Source organism: Myxocyprinus asiaticus, chromosome 33 (genome assembly GCF_019703515.2).
Source record: "Myxocyprinus asiaticus isolate MX2 ecotype Aquarium Trade chromosome 33, UBuf_Myxa_2, whole genome shotgun sequence".
NCBI lineage: Eukaryota > Metazoa > Chordata > Actinopteri > Cypriniformes > Catostomidae > Myxocyprinus > Myxocyprinus asiaticus.
In genome coordinates this window covers 26281290-26303312 of record NC_059376.1, presented here as the reverse complement: position 1 = coordinate 26303312, position 22023 = coordinate 26281290, and the positions used below count along the sequence as shown (strand labels likewise).

At 39.9% G+C, this 22023-nt stretch overlaps 1 protein-coding gene across 4 annotated transcripts in view; it reads left to right on the top strand.

Annotated features, from left to right (window-relative positions):
- The window catches only part of LOC127424488 (AMP deaminase 2-like), a 31303-nt gene extending 25924 nt beyond the window's left edge, over positions 1-5379 (top strand). For all 4 annotated transcript variants that reach the window (XM_051669757.1, XM_051669759.1, XM_051669758.1 and 1 more), the window contains 5 exons: positions 96-259; positions 813-933; positions 1453-1626; positions 1807-1917; positions 4361-5379. In XM_051669757.1, coding sequence (XP_051525717.1) covers positions 96-259; positions 813-933; positions 1453-1626; positions 1807-1917; positions 4361-4564 — 774 coding nt within the window. In that variant the 3' untranslated portion in view covers positions 4565-5379. The remainder of the gene's footprint in view (positions 1-95; positions 260-812; positions 934-1452; positions 1627-1806; positions 1918-4360) is intronic.
- The last annotated feature ends 16644 nt before the right edge of the window (positions 5380-22023 follow it).

The window sequence follows — 22023 nt, the reverse complement described above, 5'->3', positions numbered from 1 at the left end:
CGTCCAGCATAGCTTGAAATAAATAACAATAAATTATAAACAAGTGTGATAACAGTAAAAACAGTTATATTGCGAGATTGAATGTTGTCCCTCAGGTTGTCGGATTTGATAGTGTGGATGATGAGTCTAAACCTGAGCATCACATCTTTAACCTGGACAGTCCAAAACCAGTGAACTGGACGGAGGAAGACAATCCTCCATACTCCTATTACCTGTACTACATGTACGCAAATATGACTGTACTCAACCACCTTCGCAGGTACATGTTTTACCTCTGCTACACCAAAGTACACCTTGCTTACCTAAGTAAATCAAATTAATTAATGGGATAGTTCACCCAAAAATGAAAATTCTGTCATCATTTACAGTGCTCACTCTCATATTGTTCCAGTGTTCTTTTCAGTAGAAGACATAAAGACATGCTAGGCAGAATGTTAGTCTCAGTCTCCAATCACTTTCATTGTATAGAAAAAAGTTATGATGAAAGTGAATGGTGACTGAAGCTAACATTCAGCCAAACATTTCCTTTTGCATTACACAGATAAAAAAACATGGGTTTGGAACAACATGAGGGTGAGTAAATAATGACAGAAATTTCATTTTTGGGTGAATAATCCCTTTAAGTAAAAAAAAAGCAGAAACAATTTTGGGACAAGTAGTTATTGTATTTGTAGTAGTGTTGTGCCCTTTACACTTGTTCATGTTTCCAAGTACACTGGTTTAACTCTCTGATCAAACCACAATTTAGGATTTTGAATCAAAAGATTTTTGCTCCAGGACTGTAGTTAAACATCAGCTGTTCCTCCCAACAGGCAAAGAAACTTTAATACATTCGTGTTACGGCCACACTGTGGAGAGGCCGGGCCTATCCACCACTTGGTGTCTGGATTTATGCTGTCTGAGAATATTTCCCATGGTCTACTTCTGAGAAAGGTACAGCCACTTCACTTTACCGTCACAGTCACCTCCACTTCTAGAATCTTCGACTAAATCAAACTTGGCCTGGTAAGCCCCCCACCCCAAATAATCAAAACAAGCAAGTACAACCCTCCCATTATTTATGCCATGATCAATGGTAATATGTAAATGCTTCATGCAGCAATGTTCCCCCAATTTTCAAGCCAAATCTATGCCCTTGGCTAACATAACACCTTTTGATAACAATTTTTTTTTAAAGGGGCCTGTATTGAATTGCATACTTGATTATTTAGATTTAAACAGTAATATCCTTTTTTGAATTCTAATCAGTGTTTGAGGGCCTCAAGGTTATGTGTAGTAAAGGCAGAGCCTTGTGCAGTTCTTATCTATCATTTTTCTCACAGTGAATATGTCAGTGCTAGCTAGTGTAGATTCTTATCTGAAAACTCCAACAGCCAAGAGCTGAAAAATGCGAGTTAAGTATTTTTGTTTTTCACAGTATTTTAGAGTGAGAAGTGTGTATATTTCTCTCAGGCTCCTGTACTGCAGTACCTGTATTATCTGGCTCAGATCGGCATCGCCATGTCCCCTCTCAGCAACAACAGCCTTTTCCTCAGCTACCATCGGAATCCGCTGCCAGAGTACCTGTCCAGAGGCCTCATGGTGTCTTTGTCCACTGATGATCCACTGCAGTTCCACTTCACAAAGGTTACAAAGCATATTCAAGTCTGAGATATGCATGACTGTTACTTTTCAAGCAAGATCACATAGTAAAAGGCTCAAATAATAAAAGGGTCACATATTAAATGTGTAATTTTACAGTGCAGCTGTTGCTCCTTGAATGTGGCCTGTAAAATGTTTGATATTGTGGTTGTGTGGTTGTTCCAGGAGCCGCTGATGGAAGAGTACAGCATTGCCGCTCAGGTGTGGAAGCTCAGCTCATGTGACATGTGTGAGCTGGCCCGAAACAGCTTGCTCATGAGCGGATTTTCTCACAAGGTGATCACATCTACACTTAAACCTCAGCAGTGGCACAAATCACCTTTGTGTTGATAGGGGGAATTGCAATGTTTATTTGCAAGTTCCGTCTGTGCTAGTTTAGCACATGATTCTCTAAAGGAATCATACAGATCAGGCAATGGCACAAATGCATCCACAAAGGCTGAGCTGAACGCAGTTTGCACGGCACAAATCCAATTTTGCATAATTTAAATACTCAAGACGCAGCAATATTTTAGTGCTGATTGCGCCTGCTTAAACTTCATTGTGGGTGATTAAATTATATGCTTCATGTGGTAACATCTAAGTTAACTGGTTTTATATATATATATTAAAAATAAATGTATATGAAAATGTTATTTATTATGACTTATTCATCTCGTATTAGGTTACGCCAACAAAATTTCAAAAGAAACATATCAAGTAAAAATAGCATGTTAAGATAACTGAGTGTAACCATAATTTACAGTGAAGTAAAACAGGCTTTGTTAAGACAGGCAGCAAAAATCCGAATTTTTTTTGACCACCCAACTCAAATCTGTTTAGTTTTTTGTAGTATGAAGAGCAAAAAAACATAGGAAATCCAATGTTTACAAACTTATCCAAATCACATCCATATGTGGTTTAAATCTGATTATATATATATATATATATATATATATATATATATATATATATATATACAGTGGTGTGAAAAAGTGTTTGCCCCCTTCCTGATTTCTTATTTTTTTGCATGTTTGTCACACTTAAATGTTTCAGATCATCAAACAAGTTTAAATATTAGTCAAAAATAACACAAGTAAACACAAAATGCAGTTTTTAAATGAAGGTTGTTATTATTAAGGGAAAACAAAATCCAAACCTACATGGCCCTGTGTGAAAAAGTGTTTGCCCCACCTGTTAAAACATAACTTAACTGTGGTTTATCACTCCTGAGTTCAATTTCTGTAGCCACACCCAGGCCTGATTACCGCCACACCTGTTCTCAATCAAGAAACCACTTAAATAGGACCTGCCTGACAAAGTGAAGTGGACCAAAAGATCTTCAAAAGCTAGACATCATGCCGAGATCCAAAGAAATTCAGGAACAAATGAGAAAGAAAGTAATTGAGATCTATCAGTCTGGAAAAGGTTATAAAGCCATTTCTAAAGCTTTGGGACTCCAGAGAACCACAGTGAGAGCCGTTATCCAGAAATGGCGAAAACACGGAACAGTGGTGAACCTTCCCAGGAGTGGCCGGCTGACCAAAATTACCCCAAGAGCACAGCGACAACTCATCCAAGAGGTCACAAAAGACCCCACAACAACATCCAAAGAACTGCAGGCCTCACTTGCCTCAGTTAAGGTCAGTGTTCATGACTCCACCATAAGAAAGAGACTGGGCAAAAATGGCCTGCATGGCAGAGTTCCAAGACGAAAACCACTGCTGAGCAAAAAGAACATTAAGGCTTATCTCATTTTTGCCATAAAACATCTTGATGATCCCCAAGACTTTTGGGAAAATACTCTGTGGACTGACGAGACAAAAGCTGAACTTTTTGGAAGGCGTGTGTCCCATTACATCTGGCATAAAAGTAACACCGCATTTCAGAAAAAGAACATCATACCAACAGTAAAATATGGTGGTGGTAGTGTGATGGTCTGGGGCTGTTTTGCTGCTTCAGGACCTGGAAGACTTGCTGTGATAAATGGAACCATGAATTCTGCTGTCTACCAAAAAATCCTGAAGGAGAATGTCCGGCCATCTGTTCGTGACCTCAAGCTGAAGCAAACTTGGGTTCTGCAGCAGGACAATGATCCAAAACACACCAGCAAGTCCACCTCTGAATGGCTGAAGAAAAACAAAATGAAGACTTTGGAGTGGCCTAGTCAAAGTCCTGACCTGAATCCTATTGAGATGCTGTGGCATGACCTTAAAAAGGCAGTTCATGCTCTAAAACCCTCCAATGTGGCTGAATTACAACAATTCTGCAAAGATGAGTGGGCCAAAACTCCTCCACAGCGCAGTAAAAGACTCATTGCAAGTTATCGCAAACGCTTTATTGCAGTTGTTGCTGCTAAGGGTGGCCCAACCAGTTATTAGGTTCAGGGGGCAATCACTTTTTCACACAGGGCCATGTAGGTTTGGATTTTGTTTTCCCTTAATAATAACAACCTTCATTTAAAAACTGCATTTTGTGTTTACTTGTGTTATTTTTGACTAATATTTAAACTTGTTTGATGATCTGAAACATTTAAGTGTGACAAACATGCAAAAAAATAAGAAATCAGAAAGGGGGCAAACACTTTTTCACACCACTATATATATATATATATATATATATATATATATATATATATATATATATATATATATATATATATATATTTATTATTTATTTTTTGCATTTGTGTGCAGAGAGAAACACATGTGACTGACACATCCAAATGTTCTCTGTCCAGGTGAAGAGCTACTGGCTGGGACCACATTATCTGAAAGAGGGGCAGGAGGGTAATGACATCAGACGTACCAACGTTCCAGACATCCGTGTGGCTTACCGCTCCGAGACGCTGTGCGAAGAGCTGAATCTGATCACCCAGGCAGTGCGGACAGAGGAGCTGGAGATCGGTGAAGAGCAGGAGGCTCTGAGTGGTCTCCATGGGTGAAGGGCAGGCCAGACATTAGGAGTGTTAGACACTTTCAATTATTCAACCAGTGCAAAGTGTGAATGAAAGCTGAATTAGGGAAGTCAACCAATTTGATTCAGCAGGTGTTCAACTAAATACTCTGTTAAGAGCTGAGAAATTATATTTGGCGTTAATGAGAAATTTCATGAAAATGTACTGTAGTTATTTTGGTTGTGAAGTCCAGGCTTAAAGTCCTGATTGCTGTAAAACAAATAGAACTTGCACAAAGTAAAAAGCCAATGTTGTCTTTGATATAAGCACATCAAAGTTTTGCAGAATACCAACTGGAAGCTGTGAACTAGAAAATGAACACAAAGTCAAGCTTCAGAACACCCCAGAAATCTCAACCTCTGTTACTGTGGACCTTACCCTGTCCATTACCTGCAGCCCATTATTAAGATCAGTGAAATGGTTTACATCGTCATCGATAATGTGCATTTGGTGTGGCTTGTACTCTTGTTCTGAACACTAACAGCCATAAACATTGGTTCCTTGACTATAATTTGTGAGCTCAAACACCCAATCACATCTCTGCCATGAGCCATCCATCATCACCATTCAGATCATTTTAAATGGACTTTATTTCCTTTATATTCTTAATATTAACAGGTTATGTTCTAATGTGTTTATTGTTGTGGTGTTATTTATTTTCAAGTGGTTGTACCCATTGTCCATTTTCAAGTGTCTAAACTGAATAATCATTGGTGGTATTTATTGTAAATCAGAAGTAATATCAAAGTGAAGTTTATTTTTTCTGTTGTATTCTATATCTCAAAATTAAAATGTCAAAATTCTGGAAGTCCGTGGATGTTTTTGTCATTCATCATGTGATACTATATGATGTACCGTCAGGTGAAGGCCAATAAGTGACGGGGTAAACAATTTATTTGTGCAAATGTGAAAGTCCAGAAAAATGTGCAAAATATCTAGTGTTGAAAAAACTTAACAACAACTAGACAAAAATATATATAAATAAATATATTCAACTTTAGTTTTGGATTTACCATTTGGTCCAAAACCATACATTGGCAACACAACTCTATTCATCTCTCAGCTGGCTATCTGGAGCCCTTTGCCTTGGCTCCTCCCCTTTTGGATAATAACATTTTTAAATGAGTAGACAAAATGAATGTACTAAAATTAGGGGTGCACCGATCGATCGGCCGATATTCGTCTTAAATCCGTGATCGGCGATCGTGCCTAGATTTAGGGCCAATCTTTTTTGCAGCAGCAGGGAATCACACATAAACTGCTGCTCTAATGAATGAGTGCTTGCTCAGCCCTTGAAGCATGACAGAGTGACCTTTGGAGGGTGAATTGTTGGCAAGTCTAAGCATTTGCGAATTTAAACTTACAGACATGATGTAATTCCGTTTTGTTTTTAAAAATGTGTAAGAATTACAGGTGTATGAATATTAAGTTGCGCATTTTCTAGAGTCAATACGGTAGTTATTCTGACAGGTTGCACAGTGAGCAGGAAGAGGATAAAGAGGCTGCTAACGGGTATAAAAACGAATGAAACAACAAATAAACTTGCGAATACAAATCTGAGTACACGTTATGTAACATGAGTCGTGACAATCGGATGTTGTGTTAAGCGATAGAGACTGAGTGATCATGAGCGCTTTTAGCTTTACTCTCTTCAACATGAGCGCTCTCTGTGTCAATCAAACATGTGGCTCTCCAGGTGCTCTCAGTATCTCATCAGTCACTCATCTCTAGGGCTGGGAATCGAGAATCGACTCCAAAGCTGGTGATGATGAATGATGATGACAATGAATGAATGATACATTTATACAGCGCTTTTTCTGATACTACACTCAAAGCGCTTTACGCAGTGAACAGGGGACTCTCTTCAACCACCATCAGTGCGCAGCATCGAACTGGATGATGCGACAGAGGCCATAGTGCGCCAGCACACACACTAGCTAATGGTGGAGATGAGAGAGTAGAGCTATTGAGCCAATTAATGGATGGGGATTATTAGGAGACCATGATTGAGAAAGGCCAATGGGGGGGAATTTGGCCAGGACACTAGGGTTACACCCCTACTCCTTACAAGAGGTGCCCTGGGATTTTTAATGACCACAGAGAGTCAGGACCTCAGTTTAACATCTCATCTGAAGGACAGTGCTTTTTTTTACAGTATAGTGTTCCCCTCACTAAACTGGGGCATTAGGACCCTCACAGACTGCAGGGTGAGCACCCCCTTCTGGCCTCCCTAATACCTCTTCCAGCAGCAACCTTAGTTTTCCCTATGAGGTATCCCTTCCAGGTACTGGCCAGGCTCAACCTTGCTTAGCTTCAGTGGGCAACCAGTCTTGAGCTACAGGGTGATATGGCTGTAGCCATAGTGCATTTACTAATACAACTTTTGATTTAAATATATTATTACATTTTGTTAACTAACTTTAAGTTCATTAGTTCATGTTAACTACAGTAATGTTGTTAAATAATGTTAACAAATGTTTACTTTTTGTAAAATGTTACCGTAATTTTACTGTGTGGGGCATAATCATATAACTGCAGCATATAACTTGCAAAAGTGTGGTAAAGGGCACTTTAAAAAAAAAAAATTGGTATCGGCCGATCTTAGTGTTAAAAAAAATTGGAGATCGGTATATGCCTCAAATTTCCTGATCGGTGCACCACTAATAAAAATAGAAACAAAAACTACTTCATACATGCAACTTGTATTGACATACATTATAAGATGAATAAATTAATATATAATCAATAGGATATCCATCAATTTACATTTACACAAAACACAGACATGGAACCTCTATGACGTCATCCAAAGATGGACAACCCGCCCTACTGGTGCAAATGGACTGCATAAATGAACATGGTTTTTAACTGTACATGTTTTGCAGATGGAACGTGAATAAGAGTTTCCACGAATGACTGTAACTCAGATGTCTATGTTTTGGCAACCAATAAATGAGATTAAATCTGCTGGAGTTGTTAATGTGGTTATTTCTATAAACATTAACAAGATAAATGTGTGTTATATTGTTTAGAGAGAGATTTAAACAGAACAAAACGATAAACATATGTGCAGAGGTGTATAGTAACGAAGTACAAATACTTAGTTACTATACTTAAGTACAGTTTATCAATATCTTTAATTCAGTTGAGTATAAATATTACTTTGGACTTTTACTTCACTACATTTTTAATAGAAAATTAATACTTTTACTCCGATAAATTTCTCCAGACCCTGACTGATCACCACAAAAATAACAAGCTGTAGGTGCAAAAATGCATGCAGATTGGCGATAGTGATGTCTGATTTGTGAAACAATAATTTCAGTTGAAACTTTTAAATTTGATTCATTTGAACCGATCAAAAAGATTAAAAAAGCGTTCTGAATGATTCGTTTTGCAAATAAATCTGAATCAAAATCACATATGTTTAACACACAGCCAGTATAAAGACTATTTCAGTTATGTTGTGGTTTAAACTTTTTTAGGTGCGATTAATTTTATTAAAAATAATACATTAAAAAAATTAAAGCAATTAATCGCAATGTCCCCGGACCATAATAAGGAAGATTCCTGAGAAATGCAAGCTTGTAGTACCACCTGTTTACTCCAGTGGGCAGTAAGCGAAACTTCAGATATATGGGCAATGCGCAGTTTATACAGCTGTGTCTCGTTTGGAAGGATGCGTCCTCCGGAGGTCACATTTGTCGGCCGCATACGTCATCGAGGCTGTCTCATTTCAGAAAAGCGAGTAGGACACTTCGAATGCAGCCTTCGAATGCGAACTTCTTTCATGGGAATTCGGAGGATGCATGAGGTGTATCCTTCGTGGGCACTCACAACACACAATTCTTTGCTTCATCGGAAATGTCTAAAAAAAATAAAAATAACCTGTAAATATGATGTTCAAACGCAAGTAATGTTAATTCCCAAGTTGAAGTACCTCAGTAGATGAGTGCAGAGTATATAATATGTATAATTATATTAATATATAATTAAAATAAAGTATTAGACTAAAAGTACACCTGTAAAATCTATTTTCTTTTCTGTATTGTCACGAACGCCGGTGAAGATTCCTCAATCGGCCACCGGAGGTCTCCCTCGCCTGAGTATTAACATTGGACTACATTTCCCAAGTACCCGCATACCTGGACTGATTACAGCGTACCTGTTCCACATCACTCAGACTATTTAAGCCCTGGGTGTTTGTTCACTCGTTGCAAAGTCTTGTTTGCCCTGGCTACATTTCTGAGTGTTGTTCTACCCGTATATGACTCTGCCTTGGATTACCTCTTTACATATGTTTGCTGCCTGCCTACCATTGTACTTGCCTGGACTATTTCTATTGATGTTTGCTGCCTGCCCCGATCCTCTGCCTGTTTCACCACGTTACTGCTCTGCCTCTGATATTGTTGATTGCCCTGGTTATTCAACCCATGCTTGTCTGTACTTTGAACTTGCTGTATTAAATAAACCGCACATGAATCTCACTCAACCTGATCGCCTGACTGTGCAAACACGGATGGGCGTCCCCTGGGGACCGGCCAGGTACTTTACACCACTACTGATCTCATTCTGCAAGTTGGAGTTTTATACACTGAAACTACCAGCAGTGGGCACTACGAATATCTCGTTATGTTGTTCGGCCTGTCCAATAGTCCATCTGTGTTCCAATCCTTCATAAACGACGTATTTAGAGACATGTTAAATCAGTGCTTAATTGTATATATTGATGATATCTTGATTTATTCAGACACCCTGGAGGAACACTTCAAGCAGGTAAGGGCAGTCTTGAAGCGTCTCATAGAACACCAACTGTATGCCAAAGCTGAGAAATGTGAATTCCACCAAGCTTATATCATCAGTCCAGAAGGGGTGTCTATGGACGAGGGCAAGGTACGGGTGGTACTAAACTAGCCTCAACCCATTACAGTAAAGGGACTCCAACGATTCTTATGATTTGCTAACTTTTACAGAAGATTTATCAGAAACTTCAGCACTGTCGCCGCTCCACTCACTGCCATTGTAAAAAGAGGAAACACCAAGCTTCAATGGTCTACTGACGCCATTCAAGCCTTCAATGAATTGAAGAATCGCTTCACCTCTGCTCCAAATCTGCATCATCCTGATCCCAATGCACCTTTCGTGGCAGAAGTAGATGCATCAAACACCGGTATTAGCGCTACCCTTTCTCAACGCCAAGGTAATCCTCCTAAACTACTTTCCTCTGCTGAACAGAATTATGATGTGGGCAATCGTGAACTGTTAGCTATGAAAGCAGCATTTGAAGAATGGCGACACTGGTTGGAGGGGGCCAGACACCCATTTCTGGTACTAACGGATCATCGCAACTTGGAATACTTGCACTCAGCCAAAAGACTAAACCCAAGACAGGCCAGATGGGCACTGGTTTTACTCGATTTAACTTTTCAATCACTTATCTTCCAGGATCAAAGAACATCAAGGCCGACTTGCTATCCCGTCAATAGGACTTCACTCCTCAGAATCCTTCTCCAGAACCCATCATTTCATCCACGCTGATTCTAGCTCCGGTCCAGTGAGACATCATGTCCGAAATCTCCCGGGCCCATGCACAAGATCCGCTTCCTCCAGAATGTCCGCCCAACCGAACGTTTGTGCCACCACATCTACGAGAAAAGGTAATCCACTGGGTGCACTCCTTCACAAGTTCTGGCCATCCTGGTATTACTTCCACTGTACGTTTGTTAAGGAATCGGTTCTGGTGGGAAACGTTACAGGCAGACACCAGTACATTCGTGAACGCTTGTCACACCTTCGCCACAGCAAAAACCCCCAGACAACTTCCGGCAGGGCTGCTACAACTTTTACCCATACCACAACGACCATGGTCCCACATCGCCATTGATTTTATCACCGATCTACCAGCCTCTCAAGGTAACACCACCATATTAACTGTCATTGATTGTTTTTCTAAGGCATGTTGACTAATACCCCTGTCTAAGCTTCCATCAGCCTTCGAAACCACAGAACACCTCTTCCATTATGTGTTCCATTACTATGGTCTTCCTGAAGACATTGTCTCTGACCGGGGACCTCAGTTTACATCAAGGGTTTGGACAGCCTTCTTTCAATTACTTAATGTCAATATAAGTCTCACTTCAGGTTACCACCCCCAGTCTAATGGCCAGATGGAATGTCTAAATCAAGAACTCACTAAATTCCTTCGCATGTACTGTCAACAGAATCAAACCGACTGGAGCCACTTTCTTCCCTGGGCAAAGTATGCGCAGAACTCGATCCTCAAACCCTCCACTAAATTAACGCCCTTTCAGTGTGTTTTGGGGTTCTAACCTCCTCTATTTCCACGATCAGGTGAACCGTCCGAAGTGCCTGCTGTGAACGACTGGTTTCGACGAAGTGAGGCTGTTTGGGACCAAACACATATCCATCTACAATGTGCCATAAACAGGGGAAAAGAGCAAGCTGACCGCCATCGTCGTCCCAGTCCCAACTACACTCCAGGACAGTGGGTGTGGCTTTCAACCCGAGACCTTCGTCTCTGCTTTCCTTGCAAGAAACTCAGACCCAGGTATGTGGGTCCCTTCAGAATTTTTAGACAAATTAATCCTGTGTCATATCGCCTCCAGTTACCTGATAATTATCGTATTTCTTCCACTTTCCATGTCTCTCTGCTGAAACCTGCCGGTGGTCCGAGGGTGGAAGAGGAAGGCGGTGACTTAGGCCCCCCATCCATGATTATGGATGGTGAGGAGACATTTCTTGTGCGAGATCTGCTAGATTCCAGATGTCAGGGAATCCAGATCCAATATCTGGTAGATTGGGAGGGGTAAGGTCCAGAGAGGTCCTGGGTCAAAGAGGATGATATCCTCGACAACAATCTCATCGCAGAATTTCATAGGACTCACCCGGAGAAACCGGCCCCTCGACCTCGAGGAAGACCCCAACGTCGGATGTGCTCTCGTGTCAGGAGCCGCTCACGGGGGGGGTGGCTCTGTCACAAACGCCGGTGAAGATTCCTCAATCGGCCACCGGAGGTCTCCCTCGCCTGAGTATTAACATTGGACTACATTTCCCAAGTACCCACATACCTGGACTGATTACTGTGTACCTGTTCCACATCACTCAGACTATTTAAGCCCTGGGTGTTTGTTCACTCGTTGTGAAGCCTTGTTTGTCCTGGCTACATTTCTGAGTGTTATTATTTCCTGTGTTGTTCTACCCATGTATGACTCTGCCTTGGATTACCTCTTTACATATGTTTGCTGCCTGCCTACCATTGTATTTGCCTGGACTATTTCTATTGATGTTTGCTGCCTGCCCCAATCCTCTGCCTGTTTCACCACATTACTGCTTTGCCTCTGATATTGTTATTCGACCCATGCTTGTCTGTACTCTGAACTTGCTGTATTAAATAAACCGCACATGGATCCCACTCAACCTGAGTCATTGTTACATGTACACATCATTATAACTCTCCTAAATTTTACCTCATTCCCTTCCAAAGGGACTTTGTTCCCTTCTCACTCAAAGCGCTCGTGCTTGTTAGAGTGGCGTGCTGTCATAACAACCATGTTACGTTCTGTTTCTGTTTGTCCTATGTAGGCCGTCTCGTTTAAACAAGACTTGTTTAAAGGAGGAGGCTCAGTATACTGCAGCCTTCAAAGGACGCGTCCCACCTAGCACGCAGCCTTCGAAACGAGACACAGCAAACAACCCTTTAGCAGACAACCCAACACAAACATGTGTTATGTTCTTGCGTTCAAAACACTTGATGGAGCGCAAATCTGAACTAAGGGATCTTAAGATGTGTTCTTCAAAGTATTAAACTATATTTAACTTGACACAGTGACCTAAAAATTTTATGTTTATGATGCAATGCACCCGAGACACTACACAAGCATCTGTCTGATGCAGGTGTACATTGACGGGTCCTTAAACAAGCCCTTATAATAAATCTTGCCAGACGGGGCGGGGGGTGTGATGCTGTCCTTTTCTGCATATCGCTGCCCCTTTCCGCATATCGCGGCACCGTTTTGTGGCGCGTTCTGCATAACACGGCGGCCCCATTTCGTGGCCGGCCCACCGGGAAAAGTCCCAGTTCTCCCAATGGCCAGTCCGCCACTGTTTCTCAGCAAATATTTGTATATGCGATTAATTGCGATTAATCGGAACACCATGTAATTAATTTGATTAAAAAATGTAATCGATTGACAGCCCTAGAACTAACACAAACTAACAATGAACAATTGTATTTTTATTAAATAACATTATGATTAATAAATGCTGTAGAAATGTATTGTTCATTGTTTGTTCATGATACCTAATGCATTAACTAATGTTAAAGAAATGAAACCTTTTTATTAAGTGTTACCAAAATTACATTAATTGTGAATTGCTAACATTTATTTGTATTGAAAACAGTTATTAATTGTTCTGTTGTCAATATCAAAAGGTCATTGTGACATGGCAACCAGTAAAAACCCTGAGAGCATCACACACAGCAGAGATACTTTCAAAAATAAGAAAAATCTATCCATTACAAGCTCTAAAACGGCTCCAATGAGAAATCATTTACATCTATGATTTGTTTACTGTCTTTGGTGTCTTGTTGTAACACAAATCACTAATTATTAAGCAAATGCATGAAGAAGCGGTGCCGTTATTGAAGGTTAAACAGTTACATCTTTTATTAGTGGTATTGTGACCAACATTAATAGGATTTAAATTGGGATCCTCACAGAATAGTGCTGAGATGAGTGACTGATGAGATATTGAGAGCACCTGGAGAGCCGCATGTTTGATTGACACAGAGAGCGCTCATGTTGAAGAGAGTAAAGCTAAAAGCGCTCATGATCACTCAAACAGTCTCTATCACTTAACACAACATCTGATTGTCAGGACTCGTGTTACATAATGTTTACTCAGATTGGTATTTGCATGTTTATTTGTTGTTTCATTCGTTTTTATACCTGTTAGCAGCCTCTTTATCCTCTTCCTGCTCACTGTGCAACCTGTCAGAATAACTACCGTATTGAATCTAGAAAATGTGCAACTTAATATTCATACATGTGTAATTCTTACACATTTTTAAAAACAAAACGGCATATGTCTGAAAGTTTAAATTCGTGAATGCTTAGAATTGCCAACAACTGGGGGCCTGGGTAGCTCAGCGAGTATTGACACTGACTACCATCCCTGGAGTTTCAAATCCAGGGTGTGCTGAGTGACTCCAGCCAGGTCTCCTAAGCAACCAAATTGGCTCGGTTGCTAGGGAGCGTAGAGTCACATGGGTAACCTCCTCGTGGTCACGATGAGTGGTTTTCGCTCTCAATGGGACGCGTGGTAAGTTTTGCATGGATCGCGGAGAATAGCATGAGCCTCCACATGCTGTGAGTCTCCGCAATGTCATGCACAGCGAGCCACGTGATAAGATGTGCAGATTGACTGTCTCAGAAGCGGAGGCAACTGAGACTTGTCATCCGTCACCCAGATTGAGGTGAGTAACCACGCCACCATGAGGACCTACGAAGTAGTGGGAATTGGGCATTCCAAATTGGGGAGAAAAGAATTGCCAACAGCTCACCCTCTAAAGGTCACTCTGTCATGCTTCAAGGGCTGAGCAAGTGCTCATTCATTAGAGTAGCAGTGTATGTTTGATTCCCAGCATGCTGCAAAAATGATCAACCTTAAATCTAGGCATGATCACCAATCACGGATTTAAGACGAACATCGGCCTAGTTTAAACTGTGCTCAGTTCCTCCAGGGAAGTTTGTACTTACAAGTTCAGAAGTTGCAATTTCAATGTAATGAGCATTCAAGTGATATTAGTTGGTCAGAATGGGCCCGTTTTTTAAATTTTTCATCTTTTTCACTTTCTGAAAAAGCAGGAAGCTTTTCAGCACCAATGTAACAATGTACATGTATTCACTTTCACAATGCATATTAGGTGTGTCGTATTGATCATTCTTTTGTGGCCACATATACTGATGGGAAATTTTATTTTGTTGCACAAGACTGTGACCTCATATAAATTAGCTAAGTGAGTCTTATTTTCTGGCCAGCTTTATTCTTCATCAATAGAAAAAAAAAAAAAAAACATTCAATCTAAACTGCACAGTTATCAGTTTGCTTGATTCTTGCCGTGCTTCTTAAATTGACATGCCCCCATCTCAGAAAATTGCCACTCTAAGACAATCTCACTGGATTTACGACTTTGTGATGGTGTTCATGTTCACTAATCTCATATATATACTCATTCTGACGTGACTTGAATGCTTCATTAAAGGGATAGTTCACTCAAAAACTTTCTCACCCTCTTCCCATCCCAGATATGTATGACCTTCTTTGTTTTGCAGAACACACACAAAACATTTTTTTTCTTCAGGAGAACATCTCTGTTCACTCTGGCCACTTGTCTAAAATCCTGTGCTGACCAGCTGGCGCCCATCTTCACACAGATCTTCAACAGATCACTGGAGCAGTGTGAAGTTCCCTGCTGCTTCAAATGCTCCACAATCATCTCCGTCCCAAAGAAACCCAAAATCACAGGACTTAATGACTACAGACCTGTCGCTCTGACATTTGTGGTCATGAAGTCATTTGAGAGACTGGTGTTGGCCCACCTGAAGGACATCACTGAACCCTTCCTGGATCCCCTGTAGTTTGCCTATCGAGCAAACAGGTCTGCAGTCAATATTGGACTGCGTTACATCTAGACAGACCAGGGACTTATGCAAGGATACTATTTGTTGACTTCAGTTCGGCTTTTAACACCATCAACCCCGCTCTCCTATGGACTAAATTAACCCAGCTCTCTGTTCCTGCCTTTATCTGTCAGTGGATCACCAGCTTTCTGACAGACAGGCAGCAGCTAGTGAGAATGGGGAAATTCACCTCCAGCACATGTATAATCAGCATTGGTGCCCCCCAGGGACGTGTGCTCTCCCCACTACTCTTCTCCCTGTACACTAACAACTGCACCGCCAAGGACCCCTCTGTCAAGCTCCTGAACTTCGCAGACAATACTACAGTTATTGACCTCATCCAAGATGATGATGAGTCTGCATACAGAAGGGAGGTTGAACAGCTGACCGTCTGGTGCAGTCAAAACATCCTGAAGCTGAACAGACTCAAAACAGTGGAGATAATAGTGGACTGTAGGAGAAAAACCCAAACATTAACCCCATTCACCATTCTGAACAGCACTGTGGCAGCAGTGGGTCATTCAGGTTCCTGTGCACTACCATCTCACAGGACCTGAAGTGGGAGAACCATATAGACTCAATTTTGAAAAAGGCCCAGCATAGGTTGTACTTCCTTCGCCAGCTGAGGAAGTTCTACCTGCCACAGGCGCTGCTGATACAGTTTTACTCAGCAGTCATTGAGTTTGTCCTCTGCACTTCTATAACTGTCTGGTTTGGTTCAGCTACCAAGTCAGACATCAGAGGATAGTTCAAAGGATAGTTATTACTGCTGAGAGGATTATTGGTGCTCCCCTACCCACCCTGCTAGAACTGTACACATCCAGAGTGACGAAAAGGGCTGGTAAAATCACTCTTGACCCCATTCACCCAGCACACTTCCTTTTCGAACTGTTGCCCTCTGGCCAGTGCTACAGAGCACTGAGCACTGAACAGCCAGTCACAGGAAAAGTTTTTTCCCTCAGTAGGGCTGAAATGATTAGTCGACATTATCTACAACGTAGACAATTAAAAAATTGTCGACAACATTTTTTGTTGTCGAATAGTTGTTTGATCTTATTTAACATTGTGATGAGGAGAAGGGCGTGGCCGGGCCGTGATGGAGCACTGCCGGCGCTGAATCAGCTGATCAGCGGAAGAGCGGGATAAAGGGCAGTCGGAGACACCAGTTCGAGAGAGACACATGCGGCCATGCTGCATGTTTGTTTATGTTGTTTTTAAGTTCATTTATATCATTAAACTTTACGTTGACTGTTCATCCTGTTCCTGCCTGCTCCTTGCCCATCCTTATTCTGTTACAGTGGTGCCGAAACCCGGGAGGGAGGAGGGACACGCTGTCGCAGAGTCCTCACCACTGCCATCCGCCAGAGGAGCAGCCGTCTGCCTGGGGATGGAGGGGTTGCTGCGGGGTGGACCACCACCTGACAGAATGGCCGGAAGGGCAGCATCTTCACTCTAGAGATTGGGGGGAGTTAGTCAGACTGGTGGCGCCCCGGCCTGAATCGAGCGGGGGAGCACGGCTGGCACTGAATCAGCTGATCAGCGGGAGAGTGAGATAAAGGGCAGCCGGAGACGCTGGTTCGAGAGAGAGAGAGACGCAAGCGGCCAAGCTGCATGTTTGTTTATGTTGGTTTTAAGTTAATTTATATAATTAAACTTTATGCTGACTGTTTACATTAACTCATTCATCCTTATACTGTTACAAACGTAACATGAGATCAAATGAAACTAATGATGGTGCGCAAGAGGAGCACTTCAGCTCGTGCCTGATTGAGGAGAGGAAGAAAACACAGCTCACAGTCCAGATTCACTCCAAACTTTCCAAACAGCTTCAGCTGATGTAGATCACTCAGTATGAGGGAATTATACAAAAATACAAAATAAGTAAATACAGAAGCACTTTCGTGGTGAAATAAAGCAGAGCCGGAGCTGCTGTTCCGCTTAAGCAATACTTGTGTGTCGAGTGCCTTTAAAGGAAACACGCAGGCATCATATCTTTAATGCATCCTTTATTAAAGTTTAAATAATAAGGAAGCAGGTCATGTAAATAAGTACAAACTTGAAACTGGCATTTCTCTGTGTGGTCAGCGCCGCTTCTATGAGTCTTGTGAAGTGACCTGATCTAAGAGGGAGAGATTGAAACTGCATCCCGGCTGATGCACTTTCTCGCGCGGGGATGCTCATCCCTCGAGCGTGCGCTTGCTGCAGCTAGATTATAACGTGATGGCTCGCGACGTATTCAATCATAATATATGTGTCACTGTGTGTTTCTTATCATAAAGAAAATTGGCAATATGCAGCTTCATTAAGAAGAGAGAGTTTGTTTTTTGTGAGTTTAAGATGTATCGAAGAGAACAAAAAGGTGAGAGAGGGTAGTCTTCGCCCCATTATACACTGCAACAAAATACATTTTTGATTTGTTTTTGTTTTGGCTTGTTTTCCAATATAAATATCTAAAACTATTTTAAAACAACATACATTTAATTTAGGAGCTAGACTGCAGATGAAACATTTGTTATCTGAGAATGTTAAATATAATATTACAAATTCTAATATTTTAAAATATCTATATTCCTTTAAAAAAAAAAATGACCTGAGAAGCAGTATATAATATATTTAGACTTGCTTTTAGAAAATATATCTTGAATATGAGTATATTTTTTCTTTACTGCACTGGCAGAAGTATAAACAAGTGAAAAAATACACTTACAAAATATAGTTTTATTCAAGATACATTCTCTGAAAGCAATTCCTAATATCTTATATGTTGCTTCTAAAGTAAATGTATCTTGTTTTAAGTATTTTTAGACAATTTAAATGAAAATTAAGACAAAAAAACTTGATAACAATTGCAGTTAATTTTTTTTTACTGAATTAAACTTTATAAAAAGTATTTTTTCCCCCTTTAATTCAGTGAATGTTATTTAGAGGTATTTTAAAAAGATGATTTTGTCCTCTTTTTTTGTTAGTAAGCACGTTAATACAACCTTTTATCTCAGGGCACAAGCTGAATAGTTGGTTAAAAGCTAATGATTAATCGTTGCAATAATTGCCAGAATAGTCAAATAATCTTTAAAATAATCATTAGTTGCAGCCCTGTCCCTCAGTCCATCCATCTCATGAACAGTTAAAACTGCCACCAAATACTTTCCTTTTGTCAATACAACCATGTGCAATATTCAATCCATCCATTCCTATTTATATTCATATTTCATTTATATTCTTTAACATATTCTACTTTTTCTTCAATACATTACATGAACTGCACATAACTGTATATCTGTTTATAAATTATTCAACAACATTATTGCTCCATTGTATATTTCTCTTATTTTATCTGTTATATCTATATATGTATATATGTTTAAATGTATATGTTTGTATGTATGTATATGTGGTTGCATTCTCTTGCACTGGAAGCTTTTGTCACCATGACAAATCCCTTGTGTGTGTAAGCATACATTTTGATTCTGCTCTGTAGGTCATTTCAATGTAAGTGAATAGTGGCCAGACATTTGAAGCTCTGAAAAGCAAATTAAGGGTGCATTAAAGTAATCCATAAGGCTCCAGTGGTTTAATCAATGTCTTCTGAAGCAATCCAGTTGGTTTTGGGTGAGAACAGACCAAAATATTACTCCTTTTTCACTGTACATCTTGACAGCAGTCTCCTTGGCGATCATGAGTTCAAGCTCGATTACACTATAAATCCTATTTTTATACAAAAAAACTGACTTGACTTGAAGTAAATTTAAAATCAGTTACTTTAATACTTAAGTATTTTTCTCATGGGCTACTTTAACTTTTACTTGAGTCAGTTTTCATGAAGGTATCTTTACTTTTACTTAAGTATGACGAATGGATAATTTATACAATGCATATGAGACCCAACATTAAATAATAATAACAACCCAAAACACAAACATACAAACGTAGAGACACTTAAATGCTACACAGACCTTTGTAAACATGTTGTCAGTGCCTGCAGTCAGACTGGAAACATTGCGTGTGTGCGTGCGTGTGTATTTGGGTGTGTGTTTTCTCAGTCCTGATCAGAGTCCATTCAGGTCACAGCACTACTCTGTGACATTTAACATCTGTCAAAGGAGCAGAAATGTGTGTATTGGACTTCATTCTTTTTTAAATATATCTACAACAAAATCGTGTTCGCAACCCATTTTACTTCCATAATGTGACATTTTGAATAGAAACAGGATATTCAACAAGAAAAATATAGGGCGGAACTTAATTTTATCTGATTCATTGGATCATGAAAAGTGGTCTATAAAAAGGTGGTTGGAGGGAGAGAAAAAAAGTGGATTTGGTTATGTCTATCAAAAAGTAATGCTATAACATTTTGATTGGAAGATTATGCAAGACAAACCCTTTTCCTTTTGGAGTAACGTGCACTGATGAATCATCCTCAATAAGACCAAGACTGTGTTTAAGTAAAGTAAATTGGGTCCATTTTGACATTAGGTTGACTGCCGAACATTTCTTACAAATGCATTCCGACATCTGTAATATTCATGATATGGCTAATAAAACACTTCTGATTTTCATTTTTTGATTCATACCATAAAATTATAAGTAAATCATGATGACATATTCCATCCACTCCATCATAGAAATTCAAATATTTAAATGTATATTGTTAGAGGTTAAGCTTACACTAAGGCTACAACAAATGTGAAACCACAGTCTAGTAATGAACCTGGCAATGAGAGGCAAGCCCTGGGCATAGAAACCCAGACAGCTTGCCATCTCTGTTGACCTGGCCTGGGTAACAAAGACACAGACCTTCTTTGTGTTCTGTCCTTTTGATCACCCCTTTTTCCCTGTGGCCTGTGCACCTCTAGAATTACAGCATGGGAATATCGAGTAGCAGTAAATTCTGCATGTCAATTCAGTTTCAGGAAATTTGTCTGTAAGATTTTAAGAATGATTTTGAGGTTGTTATCGAAAATCACCATCACACATTAAACGCTTTTGGAGCAGACTGTTTGGCCCAGATTTAATTTAATATTAATTGTTATTAAACTATTGCATATCACGTTAATGTATATGTATCTATGTGTTCTAATTTTATTCTGATTTGAGGCTTCAGTTAGAAATAAAATAGAAAATTATTTGAAAGAAATAAAAAATATATAAAATGGTCCTAATAAGAAAAAATTAGTTTTTCCTACCTACATCAATATGTTACTGCTGAGCAATGTCCAGTTTGCGAACAAATCATTCTTCTGAGTCAAATGTTTTCAATAAATTGGCTGCTCTGGTTCACAATACCATTCTGAACGATTTATTCAAGAATCTGACTGATTCGGTTAATCTCACTGACTCAGTGATCCGGACAAAGTGGTTAAACAGCTCACTGAAGATAAAAATGATTAGTGAAAAATTATTTACATTTTGCTGAAAAATCATTTTCTGACCCTCATACCATCCCAGATGTGTATGACTTTTTCTTTTGCAGAACACAAATGAAAGAACACAAATATTTTTAGTAAAATATCTCAGCTCTGTTGGTCCATTCAATGCAAGGGAATGGTGGCTAGAACTCTCAAGCTCCAAAAAGCACATAAAGGCAGCATTAAAGTAATTCTTATGACTCCAGAGGTTAAGTCCATGTCTTCCAAATAGATATGATAGGCGTGGGTGATAAACAGATCAATATTTAAGTCCATTTTACTGTAAATCTACACTTTCTAATAGCCCTTCTATGCGCATTCAAGATGTGTCTTCTTTTGTTTTAGTCGTATTCTTTGTATGTATCGTCACCTACTGGGCTGTTGTGCAAATATGATTTATGTTTTCTTTTCTTTTCCTTTATCCCTTTTTTCTCTTTCCTCCCTGTCCAGTAGGTGGTGATATGCACGAAGAATGCAACTCACCAAAAAACAGAAAAAGGTCCTCTCATGAATGAACGCGCATAGGAGGGCTGTTCAAAAGTGTAGATTTATAGACCATTTCAAGGATGTAAACAATAACAATTGGAATGCTACTAGCCCTGAAGCATTTCTGGTATCATTATCGGATTCTTTAAATCGATAATGGCTCTGAGTTAACATATTTTCTCAAAGAACATCAAACGTTTACCTGAAGTGAATATCCAGACATGTTGTTGATACTTAGCATCTACTCGAGAGAGGTGATAAAACTGTATCTGTAGTTTAAATGCTCACAAATATTTCCTCAGCTGAAAGATCGGGAATATTGGATTGCTCCTATTAGGCTGTAATCAATGAAGCTGTCTGCATGACCTGAAACTTCATCACGATCGACCTTGGTCACGTGCCCACCAGCATTTGTGACCCAAGTGCCCAATGAGCTCTCTCTGTTGCAAGTTCGCAATATCAGGTATATCGAGATTCTCCCTAAGAAAGTTCTCCACAAATTAAATCATTGATTGAAAGTCCTTCTCAGCTCCTTCAGGGACTCCATAAATTCTAATGTTCTTGCACCTAATGCAACCCTCTAAATCTGTGATTTTGGCCTCCATCATGGATTGTACTTTCAGCATCTCTGTGAGTACTTCCTCTGTGTTTTGAATTCTCTCCTCGGCTGACACAATACTGCCTTCCGCCTCTAATCTACAGTTTGTTTTAGCAATTTCTCCCTTATTATCTTCAAGCTGCCTTTTATTATCTCGTAGGAAGTCCCACAGTTCTTGAAGAATAAGTCCCAGATGTACTGCCTCTTCGGCTGGTGATGTGAAGTCACCATCTTGTCCATACACCTGAGTCATCA